Raw genomic sequence first — 21383 nt, 5'->3', positions numbered from 1 at the left:
GTTGGCTTGTCTACTCACGTTTATGTTCATTTAGCAACTGATAAACAATCACTAAACAATCGTCACGTCTGCGACCATCTCCGTACAAAATTAGTGTCTTTTTAAACGTACCCAAGTAATCGGGTCAGGTCAATGTGCACTCAACGTTGTGAGATTAATAGCGTCTGGCCGCGGTTGTAGAGCCTACTTGGAGACGCAACGAAGGTTGAACAACCATCTTGCGGAGCTCCTCCAACCCCTTCATCTTGCAATGGCATTCCCATTTTCTCACAGAGGGCTCTCGACGTCGGGCTGATCGACTTGTCCGGGTACCGATCAGCCCAGCAATTGCGACTTGTCGGGCAGCCGCCGTAAGCTCTCTAGTCCGGTTCAGTCCCGTTACAACGGCATTCATCCAAATAATACGACGCACATCAGGGTAAGCTCCGCTCAGGTGTCTCAAAAAGCTCGTGTTTCTCTACGCCAATGCTGCTTTCGAAGGGATCGGGCGAAATGAGTTCAATTTTTCAAGCGGACGGTTTTTGAAACGGGAGCCAGGGTGGTTTAATGTGAGGGCGTTGTCGTGACGTCCTCTACGTGATTGGGTTTGGCTCGTCGAGCGTGCCGCTTTGATCTATTGTCACATTAAGTTTATTGCAACTTTGTGCAATGGATCGCATGTACAATAGTCCGTTGTTTGTCGCTTTGCTTGTGTTTTCTCGTTCTTCTTTCCTTTACGTGTAATTTTTTTGGTTGTCTACTATATTGTTTGTACAATAAATATATCGCCCAAGTCAATCTGACATTTAATGAAGAGGAGGAACGCATATCGATGAGGGTGAATAGATAGATGTAGAGCCTATTAGAACAGACGGTTCTGTGGTTTCTTCACGATATAAATAGCATATTTTGTGCAAAATACTGTTTCACAATTTGCAGTGGGACCCTTGTTACCCATCCCTAGTCAAGATTTGAGGGAACCGTAAATAAGGTTTAGTTTCTATCCAGCAAGAATGAGCTCCCACCGAATTGCGGAATTAAACGCGAAACGATCATAATTTAGTATTTCTGGTGAATACCGAATGGGCGGTAGAAGAGATATCGCAATCCGCTCTCAGTCATTATCATACTTCTCATAGACGAAATGCAACAGAAGACATGGTTACCAGAAGGCGGGAAATTGCAGGCTAGCTAGCGTCGCGAGAAACTACAGACGATACTCCCGCGTGCAGGAAACACGAGACCCTTGCGATTTCTCAGCAACTCAACCATCGCTCTTCGATGCTGCGGACTGAGTCTACGGTACGTAAGCTTAAACGATTGTGGGGGCAAAATAGTTGCCGCATTGTATCATTGTTCGAGCCCGCACCAACGCTGACTCACCACGGTTGTGTTGTCCACTACTACAAACTATCACGATCTGTTCCGGCCGAACTGGCTTGAACGTCCGGTCTCCGCTTCACCCGTCTAAATTTGCGTTTAGATCTGCCAGCGATAGTCAGAGATAGTCAGAACATTTCAGTACGCTACTACACATCCCTAGCCGACGGTGCAGTTCTGGGATCAGGACTGCCAGTCCGCAATCTATAGCAATAATAACAATGGGCACACCTCCGCCGCCTATTTATACCCAACAGCCGTCGCGCGAGCAGCGCCGCCAGAATCATCCGGCCCTCAGAGTCCAGACAACACCGTCAGTACTCACCCAGAGCATTCAGCGCGGCGACCCGCCCCTGCCACCCCAACCACCACCGCCGCCGCCGCCGCCGCCGTCCGCAGACAGCTCGTCGTCCGACTACGCCGCCCTGGTCTCGCAGGGCCAACAGCCACAACAGCTATGGCGGTCAGCGTCCGCGATCTCGACCGCGTCGTCGGTGCGATCGCGCAGTCTCTCGTTGGACTCGCCAACAGCTCCGACGTTTTACCGCGACCTCACGCCCCTGCCGTCGCCTATCGTCACCTCCAGCTCACCGTCGCTTAGAGGCTCATTTTACACCGGCCGGTCACCGCCTGGGTCGACTGTATCCTCGCGCACGTCGAGCAGAGTGCATTCGGGACGCCACTTGACCGATATCTCGAGAGTAGATGCATCGCTCGTGCAACAGCAACCACAGTCGCAGCCGGTGGTGCAGCGAGTGAAGAAGGCATATGGAGAGCTACTTCCTGCGGTGTCGCTTCCGACCGCAACGACGTCGACAGGTGCGGCCGCATCCGGCAGGGAAGCAACTAGCGATACGCACAAGGACGAAAGTTTAGGTCTCGGGATCTCGACACTGCGGACTTCGATAACGCCGCCGTCGCCTACAGAAGAACAGATCGAGGCCGAGAGACGGCAGCAATTACAGGACAATGTCGCCCGGATCGAGAGGCTCACGTTACCTGGACAAGATCTCCCTGGGCGGGAGGACGTTAGTCCGACGACAACAAGCGCACCTGTTGGTAAAGATGATCCGCTTAAACGGGAAAAGAATCTTGGAGAATACACTGTTGCTGAGCATGGCGAGGAGTTTGAAGCCTACGAAGAGTCGTCGTTGCGGAAATTAGTCTGGCATGAGGTCAGACCGCTGGGCAAGGGCACGTTTTCGCGTGTAGTGCTAGCAGGATTAGTGGTTGGGTCTGCCTATTCGGACGACTATGACGACGACGAGGACGACTACGACGATGTCAACAAGGCAATGGTTGCTGTTAAAATTGTCGAGTTGGCTGGCGCGGGCGGAGCTAGCAGTGAGCGAATAGAGAGTGGGCTAAAGCGGGAAGTCGATATTTTAAAGGTCGGTATTATCTGTGCTGGGCGTCCAGATGCCATGCTAACCGGACAGAATCTGCATCATCCGTGTCTGATACACCTTATTGCATTCAAGAAAGAACAAACGCGGGCTCTAATCGTCCTACCGTACTGCGCCGGCGGCGATCTTTTCGATCTCGCGACATCGCCATGTCGCTCTGAGCTGGTCCAACCCGGGGTCGTGCGCCGGTTATTCGCCGAATTAGTCTCGGCCGTGTTATATCTTCACAACAACTGCATTGTGCACCGCGACATCAAGCTCGAGAACGTGCTGTTGAACGTGGAACAGAATTCGTTGTTGTCAGCAGTCGAGTCAAACAAAGCCGTGACCACGCTCACGGATTTCGGGTTGTCACGGCGGATCGATCCTGAGAATCCAATGTTGACGACCCGGTGTGGGTCTGAAGACTACGCGCCGCCAGAGTTAATCATGGGACAGCAATACGATGGTCGGCAGACGGATGCGTGGGCGCTGGGAGTGTTGTTGTACGCATTAATGGAGGGACGGTTTCCGTTTGATTTGCCACCACCGTTAGAGACGACGGATGGGAGTGTGGCTGCGGGTCCCGGCACTCGGAAAAGTGGCAGTGCGCGAAGTCGTGTCAAGCATCGGATCGCGCGGGTCGAGTGGTGTTGGGTGCGGTTTCGACGACATCGAGAAGGTGAGGATGATGTCTACGATTACGACCATTCACTGTCGTCTGACGACGACGACGAATACAAAGATAGTCTGGACGGGTGGAAAGGCGCAAGGAAAGTTGTCGAGATGTGTCTGCGGAGGAAAGATTCTCGGTGGAGTGTGCGCGAGATTGCCGAGTCAGAGTTTGTCAAAGGCGCACTTAATTTCCCCCTTGAGCGGCCGTGATATAACTGAATGTTAGTGTGCATGATACGGATCGTCTTCGTTGTTATTAGGTAGTTTTGATTTGCATCGTAAGGGGCGTACGTGCGTTATCGTTTTCAATGGCAATAAATGGTACTGGAGATTACTATTGAGTGTCCAGTCTTGTATCATATTGTCGTTTAACATTTCATGCATTGCATTGCTATGATGAGGTAACGCCTCCACTTACTATCGGGACGTGCCTATATAGATATTAGCACTAAACCCGTTGTGAGACTGGAGAAGAATCAGATTAGATCAAGTTATTGGGCCTCATGGATTTGTCTTGTGCTGCACCATTGTAGATCCACAGCGTCATAACCGCTTGTCCACGAACGACAGGGTAGTGACGTTGTGACGACAACGGGACACATCGGGACAACTTGCTCGGCAACTCTAGTCATCATATTCTTCAGGAACAGATTGGCATGTGTACGATCGTACCTTAATGCAGATGCTACTATGACAGCGAAATTTATTGAAAAGAACGCCTCGAATTATTATTAACGCGATCTAACTACCGTACAAATGCACATACCTAAAACGCCAAACTAGCACAATCCATATATTTTGTCATCCAAAAAAATCATTTATGTTTCTTCTTAATCCGATGCGTCCCCGCCGCCGTCTTCAATACCGCGGATGTGGCCTTGTCGATCGGTTTGGATCCCTTTACAACCTTCGCCTTGATTTCTGTCTGCGCCTTTCGCAGCAAGATAGGATGACTGCCGATATACTTGCCATTCATTTCCTTAAAAGCCCGGAAATAATCCTCGGGGTCTTTGAACGCGACAAATCCGTATCCCCGTGACTTGCCGGCCTGGGACTTGTCTCTGATTACGCGGGCTTTTGACACGGACGGATAGTTCGAGAACGATTTGTGGAGCACGTCGTCGGACACGTCGCCGCCTAGGTTCCCGACGAATAGTCTGAAATGGGACGGGTCCCATTCAAGAAGGCTCGGGTCTTCCCATTGTTTGCCGCCGCCATGTCTGACGACCGTCATGCGCTTGCCGTCGGCCAGGACCTTGTTTGTCGACGGCGTGGTGGCGGGAGGAGGAGTCGCGGCCGGTGTGCCCGGGTGCAGCATGTGGTGGGGGATATACGCCATTTGCTGCTGGGCTATTTGTGCTGGCAGCGGCATGTTGGTGGACGAGAATGGTTGCGGAGGCCGGGACATGGTCGGTGGCGCCGAGATAGTTGACGGCGAGTAGTAGTTTGTGTTGCTGCTGCTGCTTCCGTTTGGAGCTGTGGAGTTCGGCGGACCGGAGTATCTGTTGTAGTTCGCCATGCTTTGTTTGCGACTATGATATAATGCAAACGGTGGCGGGTTGTATATGATCGATCCACTGATAGCTGGCGTTAAAAGCGATTCTCGAACATTGCGAGGCAGAGGAACAATTTGGAATTTGCACGTGAGAGCCTGGGTGACATCGATGGCTTGCCGCCCAGACACGCATCACGATTTCGATATCGTCATAGACAGTGCCCGACAATGATCGCAAAAGTAATCTGCTGCGAAGTAGGGTCAATTATGGTAGTAATTAGTAGATTATACGAGGGCAGTAAATTGCCGCGCGATTCCGGTCCTCTCGCGCGTGCAAGTTGCCGTGTTGTGAGCAAAAGTGGGTCGGGGCCATCGCCGGGTGGTTTTGGTTCGCAGTCAGTTGAGTGGTCGATGGGATTTTCGCGTCGAGCCGTCGCCGGCTGAGCCCGCCGCCGCAAACCGCTGAAGCGCATCGCGGCCACTCACCCGCGAACAACACGCAGTCGCCTCGCCACAACCACCACACATCTCATCCTGTCCTTCTCTCGTCAATCATCCACACAACCGCCATCTCGAGCCCACGACTGGACTTCAGTTAGTGGACGGTGCGCATGCCGCAAATGTCCGCAAATCCCACCTACAACCCCAGCATCAACCACACGCCGCCGCCGGCCCAGGATCAATACCCCCGGCAAGGAATCTACGACATCCTCGACGGCCCGCCTATGCATGCACCCCATCCATCACATCCAACGGCTTCGCATTCCGCCTTTGCCGAGCTCTTGAATAACCATGATGACGATCCTGCAATCCAAACGGTACGTGATTGATCCACTTGGGCCACACACAGATCGTCTGCTGACACGCTGTATCATAGCCCCCGACGCCATCTAATCGAGGCGCAATGTCGATCTCATCGCTCCTGAACAACGAGGACTCGTCGCCATCGTCGTCGGCGCTCCCCTCTGACTCGAAACAAAAGCCAATCTCAAACTTGCCCGCCAACGGCGGCGGCGGCACTATCCGGCCACCGTCGTCGACTGGTCTATCGCAACTACAGCCGCCGCAGACCACGTCTGGATCCAAAAAACGCAGAAAATCAGCCCGGCCAACAGCAAACGCGTCAGACAGAGATGAAGACTACTATCCGTCGAAGGCCGCCAAACGGCGTCGCGGCTCAAACCGGCAGACGTCCCCGCAAAGATCTCGCACGCAGCAGCAGCAGCAGCACCAGCAGCACCAGCAGCACCAGCAGCACCAGCAGCAGCAGCACCACGCCGCCGCGGCCACCCCGGCTACGGTCGACCCGGACGAGACGGAGTCTAGTTCGGCCGGCTCGGCAATCGAACCCACCCGCCGTGCGCGACACAAGCGGGACTCGCCGCGGCCGCCGTCGCCGCTGTCCGACATCTCGTCGGTCGGCGAGGACGACGACGACCAGGCTCAGATCGCGGTCGAGAAGGCTGCGTACCTGGAGGCAATGAGGCGTCGCCTGGCCGACATCTCGCAGCTCGCGACCGAGGCGCGCAACCATTACCGAGCCGAGTTCCAGACCGGCCAGCTGAAGCGGTACGACGAGACGACTACGCGCGGACGGGACCAGGCGAGGAATTTTTTCAGGGATGAGGCTATGGCTGTTGTTTTATGCGAAGAGGAGGAGAAGCGGCGCGAAAGGACTCGGAATTTGAAGAAAGCGCAGAAGAAGAAAAAAGGCGGTGCAGACAAGGACGAGCAAGTTGATGGCGAACTCGCCGCATTTGATGATGAGGAGGGTGCTGCCGAGAGTCTAGCGGGCGATGGCGAGACTTATGTCAAGGCTGAACCTGCAGATGAGGCAGATTCTATTGAGACAGTGTCGAAGAAGGGCAAAGCCAAGAAAGACAGCTTGGGCGCCAAGCAAAAGAAGGCAAAAGGCAAGGGCAAGAGAATCAAGGACGAGGAAGCTGGCGATGAAGAAGGCGCACCTACAAAGAAGAAAGGCAAGAAGAAATCAAAAGCCATTGCGCCTGCCGCTGCGGCCGACGACGACGATGAGGATGGCGCGGCGGCTGGACCGACTGTCAAAATCATGCTCACGTCCAAGTCAAAGAAGTCGCACAAGTCGAAGCAGCAGCAACTCGCCCAAGCACATTCTGCAGCAGAAAAGGCTGCGACAGCGGAAAAAGTCGCGGCGGAGAAAGCAGCCGCTGAAGCAGCGAAGAACGCCATGCCGACAAACAGGGAAGTCAAGATGTATGCAAAGGGCTACAATAACATGTACGACGCCATCTGGCGCGACATCGCTCGAAAAGATATTCCAAAGGTTGCTCGCATAGTGTCAAGTTCGGTTACGGTCAAGCAGACGAATGCACGCAAGACCGCACAGTTGGCCGTCAAAGAGGCGCGCCGGTGGCAGTTTCGGACAAACAAGAATGTTAAAGATCTTCAGGCCAAAGCCCGCCGCGCGATGCGAGAGATGCTCGTGTACTGGAAACGAAACGAGCGGGAAGAACGTGATTCGCGCAGAAAGGCGGAGAAAGAGGCGCTTGATCGAGCAAAGAAGGAAGAAGAGCAGCGCGAGGCAAGACGGCAGGCGCGCAAGCTTAACTTTCTCATCACGCAAACGGAATTGTATTCGCACTTCATTGGCCGCAAGATCAAGACCGATGAGATTGAGGCCGGATCATTCGGCGATGGTGTTGCGACCGACGAGAAGGAGGCTCAGATTCAAAGATCGGCTACAGAGGAAGAACAAGCGAATAGGTCCGAGGAAGAGCACGAACTGATTCAAAACGCGCAGACACGAAATATCTCTGAACTCGACTTTGACCAGGACGACGATGCGGATCTGCATCACGCTGCGCTGCAGAACGCTCATTCGGCCGTTGTGTCCGCTCAGAACCGTGCAAGGACGTTTGACAACAAGCAGTCTGATGTTGACGCCGAGACTGGCGAAATGAACTTCCAGAACCCAACCACGCTGGGTGAGATTGAGATCTCGCAGCCAAAGTTGTTGTCCTGCGCGCTCAAGGGGTATCAGCTGAAGGGGCTCAACTGGCTTGTGAACTTGTACGAGCAAGGCATCAACGGCATCCTCGCCGACGAAATGGGTCTCGGCAAGACCGTGCAGTCCATCTCGGTCATGGCGTACTTGGCGCAGACCCACAATATATGGGGCCCCTTTCTGGTTATCGCACCCGCTTCGACGCTGCACAATTGGCAACAGGAAATCACAAAGTTTGTTCCCGATTTCAAGGCATTGCCGTACTGGGGGAATGCGAAGGACCGCAAGGTTTTGCGAAAATTCTGGGACAGGAAGCAGCTTACCTATACTAAGGACGCGCCGTTTCATGTACTGATTACGTCGTACCAGTTGATTGTTGCTGACGCGCAGTATTTTCAGCGAATTAAATGGCAGTACATGATTCTCGACGAAGCGCAGGCGATCAAATCGAGCTCGTCCACCAGATGGAAATCGCTTCTTGGATTCCAGTGTCGAAACAGATTGCTGTTGACCGGCACACCTATTCAAAACTCGATGCAGGAATTATGGGCACTATTACATTTCATCATGCCAACACTTTTTGACTCGCACGATGAGTTCTCGGAGTGGTTCTCCAAGGATATCGAGTCCCACGCGACAAGCAACACTCAACTGAACGAAGAGCAATTGAAGCGTCTTCATATGATTCTGAAGCCATTCATGCTTAGACGAGTCAAGAAGCATGTGCAGTCGGAGTTGGGCGATAAGATTGAGATCGACGTGTACTGCGACCTGACGTATCGCCAGCGTGCGATGTACCGTGCTCTGAAAGCACAGATTAACTTGATCGATATTATGGAACAAGCCGATTCAGATGACGCCAACCAGAACCTGATGAACCTCGTGATGCAGTTTCGCAAGGTTTGCAATCATCCTGACCTGTTCGAGAGGTCGGACACTAAATCCCCCTTATCGCTGGCCCGATTTGCAAAAACTGGATCCTTTTTGAGAGAGGGCAATACGCTTGATGTCCTATATAATACGCACAATTTCATAGAGTACGCAGTGCCGAAGTTGCTGTATCGCGAGGGAACGGTGAAGGTTCCGGGACAACAGAGCAATGCTGGATTTCGAGGCAGATATCTTGATCATTTGCTTAATATATGGGAGGCAGATTACATTCATGAGCATGAGGATAAAAGTAAGTGCGGTTGTCTTGTTATTTGGAAGAGCGCTAACAGAAATAGGCAATGCGTTTACCTGGCTTAAGTTTGTTGACGAATCTGCAAATGACATCAGCAGAGCATTTCATGGCGATCTGGTGTCGCGAACAATTTCGGAGCAGTACCGCGCGAATACGGCTAATCACCTTCCGCCATATTTCGGCGACGACGAGAACAACCGTTACACGCTGGCGTCTCAATTGTTTTTGGTCACGTCCAACAACGACTCCCTGCGACTACACGACATGACGAATGAGGGCATCTTCGAGAGCCTCAAGTCAGTTTCAACGTCGAACTTCCGTGCGCGGAACTTGCACAAGCTTGATCCTATGGCTGATCCGCTCGCGGTTGCGCCACCAATCGAGGCATTATGTCTAGATCCCAGCTTTGTGAACATGCAAAACGACATACTGTTCTCCCAGCGCTTCCGCGGCATTATGTACGGTCCAAGTCCACAAGCCGAACAACGATTGATCGAGAACAAAGTGCCGGCGTACCAGTATCCGTTACCGGGCCTCCTACCGGAACCGTCTTCTGACCGGGCTGGATACTCACCGATTCGTGTGCCACCAATGTCGAAATTCGTGACAGATTCAGGAAAGCTGCTTAAATTAGATTCACTTCTGGCTGAACTGAAGGCGAATGACCATCGAGTTCTTATTTATTTCCAGATGACCCGCATGATGGATCTGATGGAGGAGTACCTAGGGTATCGGCAATACAAGTATGTGCGATTAGATGGCTCGTCAAGGCTTGGTGATCGCCGAGATCTCGTGAATGATTGGCAGACGAAGCCGGAATTGTTTGTGTTCTTGCTGTCGACGCGTGCGGGCGGCCTAGGTATTAATTTGACGGCTGCGGATACAGTAATATTTTACGACAGTGACTGGAATCCAACGATTGACTCGCAAGCCATGGACCGTGCGCATCGACTCGGGCAGACGAAGCAGGTGACTGTGTACCGCTTGCTGGTGCGCGGAACGATTGAAGAACGTATGCGCGATCGTGCGAAACAGAAGATGCATGTACAACAAGTTGTCATGGAAGGCGGCGCGCAAGGCGAACCGACGACGTCGGGTGGCGTGGATTTCCAGAAACCAAGCCGGGAGGTCGCGTTTTGGCTACTGGAATAGGCCGATATTTTGGAGTATTATACTGGCGTTTGTTAAGTTATTAATGGCATTTGACGTGGGCTATCTGTACATAGTAGTTTGAGTTGGGTTGTTAGTTTATATTGAGGGGATCAAATGTATCTGATTAATGCATCACGTGTAAATGAGAGCAGGAGTATCGGCGTACAAGTTAGTAACAACCGGCGGATACCGACCACCGACAATATTCGCGGCATCGACATATTGTCTAATCGTCTCCATCTCTTCTTCTGTAAGCTTCACATTCACGCTCGCGACATTTTCTTCGATTCTGGCCATCTTGGTGCTGCCTGGGATCGGAATCGCGCCGAGGGCCATCAGCCACGCAAGCGAGACTTGTCCTGTCGTGGCGCCCTTGCTGTCCGCGATCGTCTTGAGTTTTTTGACGAGCTCGAGGTTCGGGGCGAAATTCTCGGCTTGGAATCGCGGAAGTCGTTTGCGCACGTCATTTGGTTCAAAATCGTCCGGGGATGAGTATGCGCCGGTGAGGAAGCCTCTGGAAAGCGGCGAGTACGCGACGACAGCGACCCCGAGTTCCTTGCATGCGTCAAGCAGGCCGTTGGTTTCTGGGTCGAGAGAAAAGGGTGAGTACTCTATTTGCACTGCCGCGATTGGGTGGACTTTGTACGCTCGTCGGAGCGTCTCGGCGGAGCACTCGGATAAGCCAATATACCTGACCTTGCCTTCCTTGACTAGCTCCGCGAAGCCCTCGATGGTCTTTTCGATCGGGATGGTCGTGTCAATACGGTGCTGGTAATACAAATCGATAGTCTCAACACCAAGTCTCTTTAACGACTGTTCGCAGGAACTGCGAATGAACTCGGGCTCGCCGCTAGGAGTCGCGATGCCGCCACCGACGACGGGGGCTTTGTAGCCAACCTTGGTGCACAGGAAGACTTTGGAGCGATTGCCTGTTTGTGTAAAGTACCGGCCAATGATTTCTTCGTTATCGCCGTAGATTCTGGCCGTGTCCCAGAACGTGCAGCCAAGTTCAAGAAGCTTGTCAAAGAGCGGGAATGCTTGTTCGTCGGTGAGGTGTGGCTCGTAGAATGCCGAGATGCCCTGATGGAGTTAATAACCAGTGACTGAGAGGTAAAGAAATCACATACCATAGCGCCATAGCCGATGGCGGTAATTTCGGGGCCGTCTTTGCCGAGCGTGGTCGTAGGGAGCACCATTGTTGCTGCAGAGTTGCTGAAGGTCCGATACCAAATAGCGGCCGGACGAGCCCATAAATAAGGAAACCGCGTCGGGGCCACCTTAGTGTATCTGTTTGCGATAACTGAGCAGCCCTTCGCAACTATACTAGGTACAGCCGGCTTTATCACCATTTACAGGCAGTCTATATTCCAGAGTGTTTCAGAGATGACAATTTACCGGAATTGAGTAGATTGAGAGCGTTTGTGCGAGCATTCTATGACATTTAGTGTTGTCGGGTTGAGTTGCTCGGGGATCGCGTGGCGCGGGTAGCTTGCTTTAGCTTATCAGCAGCGACGTATGACATATAGAAAGCAGTCAGTTCCGAATGCTATCACGGTCAACACTGCAGAGCTATTGTAGACATGATTCGTTCAGAACTGCACAATTTGACGGAAATGATTTGAATTAGTTATGGCTTTGGTTTTTATTTCTGATTCGTGGCACTAATTGGTTGGTCTGTCCGATCATACCAGTCCATGCAATATCTCATGATACGTTAATGTGTTTTTAATCAGTCGACTTATGTACCTCTGGTCGATCCCTTGAACTTTAATACTCAAATCAATAGCTTTCTTGAGAGGCACAGATGGCTTCATAGATGCCACAGAATGCTGTCGCATCACAAAACGTGCAAACGAAGGCTGAGGAAGATACAATTGCTGTAGATCAGAAGTTGTATGGTCATGAACTAACTTAGAATAATATCTCCAAGAAGGAGACCCGCGTTCAATTGAAGGTAATGATTAGGATACAGAGGATAACATTTGAGAGTTTTCAGAGACAGGACTGAAACAATGCCTCTGGCTTCTGACTAGGTTTTAAAGTATGAACAGGCAAGCAATACACAAATAACAATACATGACGACTCCAGAGTGCAGAAAACTCTAGTAATCCATAGACATATCAGAATTGACTCAATGCCTGGAGAGCCGTTCAAGCGCGGTATCCAGCTGAAGAAAGCTGAAGAAACAACTAGAGCCTGAAGTCTGTTTTAGAGTATTTTATTTTGCTTTACAACTCGAGGATCTACCACTCTTTATATACCATGGCCGGCTTCCAGCTCATGTACAGATGCCGGAACACAACAAGGACAAAAAGACAATAAAGCCAAGAATAGGCCAAGGCGCCACAAATAAGCTACATAAAACCAAGCCAAAGACACGGGCGGCGGCAGACAGACAGGAACAGTCCATGGAGGCCCATGTCAGGCTTCAAGTCCTGACACCAGCATCGCATTGCGAAGTTTCAGCTCGAACCAGTCGCTGCTGAAAAAGGTTCAACGGCCTGGCTTCCATCACACCATCACTAAGAAGTATACGAGGTAGAACATCACCGCCCACACACCGACCCTCTATCGGAAAAAAATCTGATTCGTTGTAATGAGTATTCAGCGCAGTGGACGTGGAAAGTTTTATGAGGAACTGTTACGAGCACTAAGATCTGGGAACAAGAATGGAACAAGAAACAAGATCCCGTTTCTGAAGAACAAAATGTGTACGAGGGAGGAGCAGGGGCCGGCTCTTTATAGGCAGCTGCCCTCTACAAGATGTCGTATAGATAGAAAAGGACTACTAACCAGGATACTCACTGCAGCTGGGACGGGGGAGCGGGAAACGATGTCGGAGGCCGGAAAAGAGTGGGGAGCGCTAAACAAAGAGAAATGCCGAAGTTGGGAAGAGCGGAGAGACCCAAACAGAGAAACTCAGGGCCGAGAATGAGCGGAGAGCGCGGAAAAGAAAGTGCCAGTCAGTATCCCCTAACCCGCAGGAGAGGTATTGTTTTCATTGTTGTTTGGTCTTGGCTCCCAGTATATGAAGAGGAACGGGTGGCAGAATATAACAGAAGAGTTTGTCTTCGCTGCCAGGTAAGAAATAGGAGCTTGTCTTCTTGCGTATTATCTATAATACAATCTTGTTGCCTTGCCTTGCCTTGCCTTGACGCGTCCACCCAGCTTTGACACAAGGACGATCTGGACAATCACCGATCTGCAACTGAAGATCGCGTGGTGTCGCATAACGTCACGCAGCAACATATATTGGGCAAGCCCGGACTAAGACGACCAAAGAGAACCGCAGATATCGCAAACTGGCCTCGCGACACAAGATTACTGTTCTTCGCCAGCGCGCTCTAATGGAAGGTCCCAAACTGATAGACATTGTAAGGCAGCCGCTGTCGCCGGACACAGAGGTGGAGGTGCCAGAGATTCTTGAAGATGAGGGAGCTAGGTAAGTATTTTTCACGTCTGCATCCGTGGCTCTTCTGACCAAAGCTTGAAGGTATCCTCAACTGTTGTACGACAGTGCGAGAAAACTTGCCATTGTCGTGGCTGCACCAAGTCCGCTTCACTGTACAATGACATACGAGCTAATCACCAACATAAGGGACGAAGTGATGCGATCTCAAGGGAGAGATGTGACACGCGGAATCTCACTATGACAGACACGACAATCCAACGCCCACAAACTGTGGACTTACAACGCGGGCGTGGGCAAATGTGCATACTTACACAGAAAATGGACACGACGCTCTTATGATTGCAGTTGAAATTGCGGGGTCTCAGTCTTAATGAGAGTCCTCGGGCGGCGATCTCATGGTCACTGTGTGCATTGAAGTGCCTTATTGGACGCAGTCTTTTGTAAGTACCTAGCAGGCAACTTATGCAAAAGTTTCCATCGTATGTAGCATGATTATAGACGATTGTCGACGATGGGCGTTTTGTTTGGGGGGGGGGGCGAAGTTCCGCCTGACCTGGCGGAAATCGCGCTTGGGGATTGCATCCCTACACATATACTAAGCGGCAACATATAGAAGCGACTCCCATTAACTTTTTCCATCAAGACTGGTTTGAAGACAGTTTTGGCTCTGCGATGGTGCAAACTGCCAGTGAACGTGTGAAGGATAAGTGGAAAGTTCAAACTGTCTAGGCGTTGCATTCTCAGAAAATTAATGCGAGCAGATCGCAACAAGCTTGTGGCATTGCGATGTCCATTAATTCACGAGTGAGGAGAGTGCGGGGAGGGTGAGGAGTCTATGTCATGTATTTCTCCTCAATGTGAGGTGTTTTTTCATGTATGTATAGAGCTGAAATGTCCTCGAGACCAGACTCTCAGCCCCCATTATCATTCCTAGCTTATTTCACTGTATATATCCATCTCTCAGAGTTTGGGAGAGGGAAAGCGTAGTGCTGGAGACAGTCCGGCCCGGATGAGGACTGCGTCAGGAGACACTACTCCATCCCACGCAATCGTTTGTACGTGGTCGACAAATTGCTCGTGTGAAATATTCCAGCTAACTAACATGCTTTCGACAGACACTTGTCAGACGGGGCGAGTTTGTCGGGTTGGACATTCCGCCTGACCTTGGTGAGCTTGTGTTTGGAGATTGTATTCCAAATTTCGTACCCATTTCTCACCGACTTTGCTTGACTTATTGGGAAGAAGCTTCCGTGCTCGTAGTAAGAAGTAAGTCGGCCATTCTTCGAGCGTCCGCTACTCTAGGAGAAGTCCTCTTTTGTCCATTGAAAGGATCCACTCTAGAAGCACTTCTTCTTCTCTTTGAGTGAGTTTTCGTGTCGGTCGGATGGAATGCGTGGTGAGATTTGACTTCTCAGACGAGCGTGAACGGTAGAGTAGGGCACATCGTACGACCGCGCCGCTTCTTTAATACTTGAAATTTTGCCGTTTTTGTATGCTTTTGATCGTGTTCGGCCATGTTTGCTACGTTATAAACAACTGAAGCGTGTGTCGCGGAAAAAATGAAGCAGCGATCCGCTCGCTTGGGCGTTAGCTTCCCGAGCACGTTAGTCCACATATATTCGTCAGCAGCGGCTTCAAAGATCACGCGCGCCATTAACAGTGCCGCAAAAAGTACTCTCCGGGATACAATTTCTCGTTTCCTGCATCTACGAAGCTGACCGCCGGAGCTGTCATACACAGTAGAATTATCAACTGCGTGCTACTAATGAACAATATGTTGAACAGTAGGAACTGAAATTGCGATATCTTGTTCCCATCGTTAATCTTCTAAGCCGCACGGGTCATGAACGTCGTACAAGAGACGCGTAAATCGAAATTATTTCCTTGCTTCGAACAGCTTATCTACCACAATTGCAGCACTCTTCCTCAGCCTACACTAAGTTATGGACAACTGTGATACTGTTACTGTGGGTGGCGACTCAGAATCTGAAGAAAGGTTTGCCTGCGAGTTTTCCTGGTTGTGGGAAGTCCTATAAATATAAGTAGTACCTGACAAGGCATCATCAACGGAATCGTGGGTCTCGATCTCTGCAGGGCACAACGACAGCTCTAACGCTACTTTAGACAATCCGGAGAAACTATATACTTGTACGGTGCCAGGCTGCACGAAGTCGTTTAAACCGAAACGACATTCGTTTACGACACATTGAACGACACCTGCATTGGGATTCACTAAATTCACTAAATGACGAGGGGCATGGGGATTCGTCAGCTGATCATCCTCTAAAGAAAATTGCGAAACGAAGATGGATTACCGCCATTGAGCGCCTTATGCAAGGATATAAGGGCAGAATCGGCACATTCTTGCCACCAGCTGTGATTGCACCGAATGGATTCTAATCCAACCAGTTGCTGTTTTTAACGGTAGGGCCAATAAGAACGAGCCGAAGTAAATCAAAGACGGTTATCGGTATGCCCATCGCGTGGTCTGCTATCTAACAAAGAGGTATCTATTTTTGTCTTCTCCCAATGATTCGTTCTCCAACTGTTCTAACTGCCGCAGTGAGGATGACATACATAACAGAGGCTACCATGCGTCGCACTTGTGTCATCAACCGGGCTGCATCAATCCAGATCACCTGGTTGTTGAAACCAAGGACGCTAACGAGAGTCGGAAGATGTGCTCGACCAAAGTCAATGTAAAGATCTCAGTCAACTGTCGAGACTACCTTCTAAAATCCGAAGAATGCTCACATTCACCGCGGTGCGTTATTGGACTCGAAAGTCGCGCCGCGATCGAATTGTGACCAGACGGTTTAGTTAATACATGCTCTTGCTAATTTTCTCTTGCTACTTTGCTCTTGCACAATACTTGCTCTGTAATAGGTACAAATGTGATATTCTGATATTCCGAGAGGCAAGGATCAACGTTGTGTAACTGGAATTGTTGTAATATAAGATCGACATCGCGTGAGATTGGCGTCACACGAGTCGTAGCGCAGTATGCAAGATCGACATTGAGGGGAGATTCCGTGTGATTATCCTCAAAATGTCGATCTATAAGAAGGCAACCCCGATGCCCCTATGGGGATCGGTAAGCTTCAGTTTTATTTTCAATAGAAGCCTAGTTACTTGCCCGTCCTACTGATTAATCCCTCCTGTGCCTCAACACTTCTAATACATGCTCTTTCCTTTTCTCTTGCTACTTTGCTCTGAACCCTGATATCTTCATTCAATAGACAGTATCTTTTCTTGCCTGTCATCAGGAATTTTTAATGGAGATAAAAATGCATAAAGTTAACTTGTACCTATCGGCAAAAGCAGGGTTTCAGGGCCAAGCCACATTCTTAGCGATGGGCAGGTGGAGGCGGTTGTGGTGAACTTTTTTACCGCGACTGATTCGAGTCCACGTTTAGCGCGGCTATGTTGCAGACCGCAGTGGAACGCGTGAAGAACTCGATATTGCGACGGCCTCAGTGAAGTCTGAGGTAGATTCATTACTTGTCCTTTGTTGCTGTATTGTTTGTATAGATGTATTTTTTAGTACCTTTCTGCCATTTGCCATTTTATCGCTAGCTATATGTCACCGCCATCCCAGAAGGTAAGTGTTTGGTCTTGTCTGGCTGTCACGGTTTTGCCACTAACGCCCACCGCTATTGGCAACACCGGCCTTGATTTCTAACCATTGGTGATTTGTATTCCAACTAGTGCGACTAAACTTTCTCTGCCGTCCAGCACCTTCTATCATCTGATCGCGGACGTACCAATGCTTGACATACTCTATACTATATCCGATATAACTGTCTGCACATGCCCAAGGTCAGTGCAATGGAAGTTCTTTACAGGAAATGCAACTCGTCCGCTACTCATGGTTCGAACTCCATCTCAACGTCAGCTCCCTCTACCTCCTCCATGTACCTGATCCGCATAATCTCAAACACAAATAATCCAACACTGCTGCTTGGCACAGCAGACAAGGTATTCCTTGCGAAACCTTTATATAGCCAGCGCAACCATGACTTTTGTTTGCCCACGTTTTTCAGCGCGCGGGCTTGCCGAAACATTTGCTGATACGTGTCCACGTAGGTGCGCAACAGCTCCCGGCGAGAACTCTGGGTGTACTTTGCTGGAAATGCTGCGCTCTTCGACTTTGCCTGCTCCTGCTCCTGTTCATGTCGATAAATAGTGTTGAAGTCAATTGACTCTAATATCGTGAGGTGGAGGTTCTGCAGACGCGAAAGCGGGTACTGCACCATCTGCAACGCTATCGTCGCCGTTGCGCCAGCCCCTAAAATTGTGGCGGGGTAAAGTGCCGCCGAAGGCTTTTCTCTTATTGTCGAATGCTGGTTTTGTTTCGATCCGGCAGGCAATTTCGCTGCCACGTCTACGTATTTCGGGATCGGTGCGCCGTAATCCCGTACGATGCGCGCGTAGGACCATTGTTTGACCGATTCGAACGTCGAGAAGAAGCACGCAAATCCCAGAGCTTCTTTGATGAGTGAGAGGGTGTACCCCGCGAACACGCCGCGGAGACCAATTGCTCTAAGTTTCTCGATTGAGTACTGCCACAATGATTTATGTCGCATTTCGCCGGACTCGGCCTGCATTAGTAGCTCGTTGACTGAGAATCTCGTGAATATAGCATCGACAGGTGCGGCTGCGAGGGATTGTGCTCCGCCTGCCATGAAACCTGCGAGGAATGTTTGGAGGGGTGTGAGAACATCAGGAGTTGGGGAGGACAAGACATTGTTGATTTGGACTTTGTGTTCGGAGAAGAGGGGGAGTGCTGTTAGGTATGTCGTATACAGGAATATGCCGACGGCTGAGTTGGCAATTAAGGGAGGTAGAACTATATCGTCAGTCGAACTCAGTAGAAACCAGACAAACAATGATTCAGTAGTACCTTGATTCGGAATGAAGCTCCAGCCATGCTCTTTCACCGCGTGTATCAACAGCGCGATACTCGAATGTGTGTGAAATTTCCACGGCAAGCTGGCGGCGACTGCCGGGTTGATTGCTCGTGGAACCAGTAAATAGTCCACGCGGGTAGGCCGAAATAGCTTTATCGGGACCCTCACATAAAACGCCATCAACTGGGCAAGTAGTGCCCGTGTGCCAGCAGTGGCGGCGCCAACATACTGATTTGAATTGACCTGTTTGGAGCGATTAGGTGTCGACGAGGGCGAAGATGATGGTTGGCTGGGGAGCAACGTTGGTGCCAGGCCCATCGACTGGGAAATATTTCTAGACATCGCAGGATCATCACTGGATCTGGTGGTAGTTCTGGACAATTTGGCAAAATGTCGAGGACGTCGGCAACCGAGCGGCTTGTTTGAGCGGTACGGGTATAATATGGCGATCTAAGGTTGGGATGTTTAAACTTTGATTACTCGTGGCCCACATGGTTGGACGTTAGTTTACTTCTTCCAATTAAAATTTGGCAAGCTATTGCAGGTTGAACACTATGCATTTCCATGTACCTGATCAATAGAATTGATCATAGATCTATCTCTAGAATGAAATACGTATATTTTGAAATCTGCGATCAAGTTGTTTCCCCCAGCAATCCCATTGACATTTACAATCCAACGACGTGTCCCATGCCCAATGCAATCAAATGCAATCAACACAGCACAAAACAAAACAAATGAGGATCAATGCAATGACCCGGTTGACCCATCCAAAAATGAATTCTAGTAAAATGTTACCTAACCCAGTAATGAAATCATGAAATATCAAAGAAATTGATAAGAATAATGTAATAACTATGGTAAAAATGATCATGTTCCTCCATGACGTTTTTAGGTACCGTGTACAACACCAAATGCAAGTCCGACTAACCAAGCGCCACAATGACAAATGCAATAAAATAAAAGACACTTCACTGTTTCTCGACGTCTCCTACTCTTACATCTTTGGGATGAGATTCTTCGGGACCAACGAGCTCATCGGTAATTTGATCATCGGCCTCCGACCGAGCGACTTCGGTAATTGAGGACGAATTTGAAGATTCGCGAAGTTGTTCAGTCCGAGCTTTTTCCTCGGCTTCTAATTTGGCCGCCTCTTCTTCATCCCTGACCCACCGTCTAAAGACAGGTACTGAGCTGGATGAGAAACAAAGCTGCTCGATCTGGTACAGGATAATAGGGATCTGTAACATCTGCTTCATCTGGTCACTGATACCTGAATGATTCGCATACAGCGCGTTGATCAGCGGGACACCCAACGCTGGAGTTTTGGCTGGAACGACATAGCAGATGGCGATGGTGTCACGCTTGTCGAAACGGAAGAAGTTCAATACACTGTCCAGATACTTGTTCTTGAAATGCAATTTCCTCGATCCACGAGTCACGACTAGTGTACTGAACAGGAAGAACCAGTATAGGCCAAAGTCCATCATCAGCACTAATCCCGTCGATTGCGGCGACAGGGCTGCAAATGCACCAGTAGCAAAGCAAGACGAAAAAGTAGACCACATGATCAAAATCAAGAATACGGAGCTGAATTTATTGATCTTGAATTTGTCGGCGATCCACTTGACTTGTTTTGTTGCGATGTTGCGGAGGACTTGGCCGACGAACAACGGCACGAAGACTGTTAGACCTAATTGCTTGAAGACTGACCGGTAAAGAACTTGGTAGCCGCCGCCGCTGCTTGGTCTAAATTCGCCCCATTTATCGGAAGAGGACATATACATGCCGATGAGGGCGGGTGAGAGAACGGGCGAGAGCAAATTAGCTGCAAGCCGTTAGTTCCGCACTCGCTCGCGACGGCGTCTTTAGAAGTGAACATACCGATTGTGACTTCGATCAAGGTCGCAGCGTGATTTCCATGCGCACTACGAGTGAACACGACATTAGAACCAATGGTAGTAGGTGTGCAGCCTAACAGGATGAAACCGCTCAGCACAGCTACATTGATATGCTTGTCGTTCGCCATCAACGCAGCGTATGAGAAAACAAAGAAGAACATGCTGGTATAGAGATAGGACATGATCTGTGCGACCAAGTGAATACGGTACAGAGCAGCAGTTCGTATCAGGACCTTGGTGTCCATTGTCAAGCCCGAAATGAAGAAAATGAGAGCGGGGCAAACATAGATAATACTATACTGAGCTGCTATCCAACCTCCGCTCTTGCCCAAGTGAGGAACAAGGTACGCGATCAGAATGGCAATACCTAGGCATTCCAAAAACCATTGGTCTATGACGAAGTTCCGAACATCGCGCCAGGTTAGACGCTTGATATATGTCTTAACTTTAGCCGGAACCTCCTTGATAGCCATCTGTCTAAATTATTATGTCAGGATTCAATATATGAAGTTCGCTTGTATACGGTATAGCACGGGGATGATCGCAATTGTCGGTGGCGTCTTCGGAGAAAATGCCGAGACAATTGAATATTGCAGTCAACCTGACGAAATGGACGACATATACCAGTGGCAGATGTAGTAGTCTATATGTTGCCAGCTGCAAGAAATCCGGAGAATACCAGAATAGAGAATTTGTGGAATTTTTTCTCATGAGCCGGGGCAGCGGGTGCGCAGAGGTCAACCGCTATCTGTTGCCGGTCATCGGCGAATTGTGCGCCGAGATTTACTTCGCGCCCGGATACCCGTTGTACAGCCACCAGCCCACACTGGGCGGTGCGAGTACTGTCCGACGAGCACTTCTACAGGAGAATTCACCAGTGGATTGGGGATATTATTGTATCATCGAAACACGACAGCAATAGTATAT

At 50.1% G+C, this 21383-nt stretch overlaps 6 protein-coding genes across 6 annotated transcripts; 2 read left to right on the top strand and 4 right to left on the bottom strand.

Annotated features, from left to right (window-relative positions):
* Positions 1-2654: 2654 nt before the first annotated feature.
* POJ06DRAFT_190611 (kinase-like domain-containing protein) lies at positions 2655-3629 on the top strand (the record flags this gene model as incomplete). The annotated part of the gene is made up of 3 exons (XM_056184809.1): positions 2655-2750; positions 2799-3406; positions 3494-3629. 3 exons carry the CDS (start codon positions 2655-2657, stop codon positions 3627-3629), a joined length of 840 nt encoding a protein of 279 aa, XP_056046945.1.
* Positions 3630-3761: 132 nt separating this feature from the next.
* POJ06DRAFT_242042 (uncharacterized protein) lies at positions 3762-5283 on the bottom strand. Its single transcript, XM_056186186.1, has 2 exons — positions 4186-5283; positions 3762-4138 (listed from the first exon to the last, which is right to left on the bottom strand). Exon 1 carries the CDS (start codon positions 4936-4938, stop codon positions 4234-4236), a length of 705 nt encoding a protein of 234 aa, XP_056046944.1. The 5' UTR covers positions 4939-5283; the 3' UTR covers positions 3762-4138; positions 4186-4233.
* Positions 5284-7144: 1861 nt separating this feature from the next.
* Positions 7145-10232, top strand: POJ06DRAFT_191111 (SNF2 family N-terminal domain-containing protein; the record flags this gene model as incomplete). Its single annotated transcript, XM_056184830.1, has 2 exons — positions 7145-9077; positions 9124-10232. 2 exons carry the CDS (start codon positions 7145-7147, stop codon positions 10230-10232), a joined length of 3042 nt encoding a protein of 1013 aa, XP_056046943.1.
* A 132-nt stretch (positions 10233-10364) lies between these two features.
* On the bottom strand, positions 10365-11428 carry POJ06DRAFT_191251 (NADP-dependent oxidoreductase domain-containing protein; the record flags this gene model as incomplete). Its single annotated transcript, XM_056184837.1, has 2 exons — positions 10365-11312; positions 11360-11428. 2 exons carry the CDS (start codon positions 11426-11428, stop codon positions 10365-10367), a joined length of 1017 nt encoding a protein of 338 aa, XP_056046942.1.
* Positions 11429-17148: 5720 nt separating this feature from the next.
* Positions 17149-18983, bottom strand: POJ06DRAFT_216896 (mitochondrial carrier domain-containing protein). Its single transcript, XM_056185543.1, has 2 exons — positions 18549-18983; positions 17149-18494 (listed from the first exon to the last, which is right to left on the bottom strand). Exons 1-2 carry the CDS (start codon positions 18895-18897, stop codon positions 17512-17514), a joined length of 1332 nt encoding a protein of 443 aa, XP_056046941.1. The 5' UTR covers positions 18898-18983; the 3' UTR covers positions 17149-17511.
* A 173-nt stretch (positions 18984-19156) lies between these two features.
* On the bottom strand, positions 19157-21199 carry POJ06DRAFT_293393 (SBF-like CPA transporter family-domain-containing protein). Its single transcript, XM_056190425.1, has 2 exons — positions 20440-21199; positions 19157-20383 (listed from the first exon to the last, which is right to left on the bottom strand). Exons 1-2 carry the CDS (start codon positions 20927-20929, stop codon positions 19527-19529), a joined length of 1347 nt encoding a protein of 448 aa, XP_056046940.1. The 5' UTR covers positions 20930-21199; the 3' UTR covers positions 19157-19526.
* Between the last annotated feature and the right edge of the window lie 184 nt (positions 21200-21383).

The sequence above is a fragment of the Lipomyces tetrasporus genome (assembly GCF_029532465.1).
Source record: "Lipomyces tetrasporus strain NRRL Y-64009 chromosome Unknown POJ06scaffold_1, whole genome shotgun sequence".
NCBI classification, from domain to species: domain Eukaryota; kingdom Fungi; phylum Ascomycota; class Lipomycetes; order Lipomycetales; family Lipomycetaceae; genus Lipomyces; species Lipomyces tetrasporus.
This window is presented reverse-complemented; position numbering and strand designations above follow the sequence as displayed.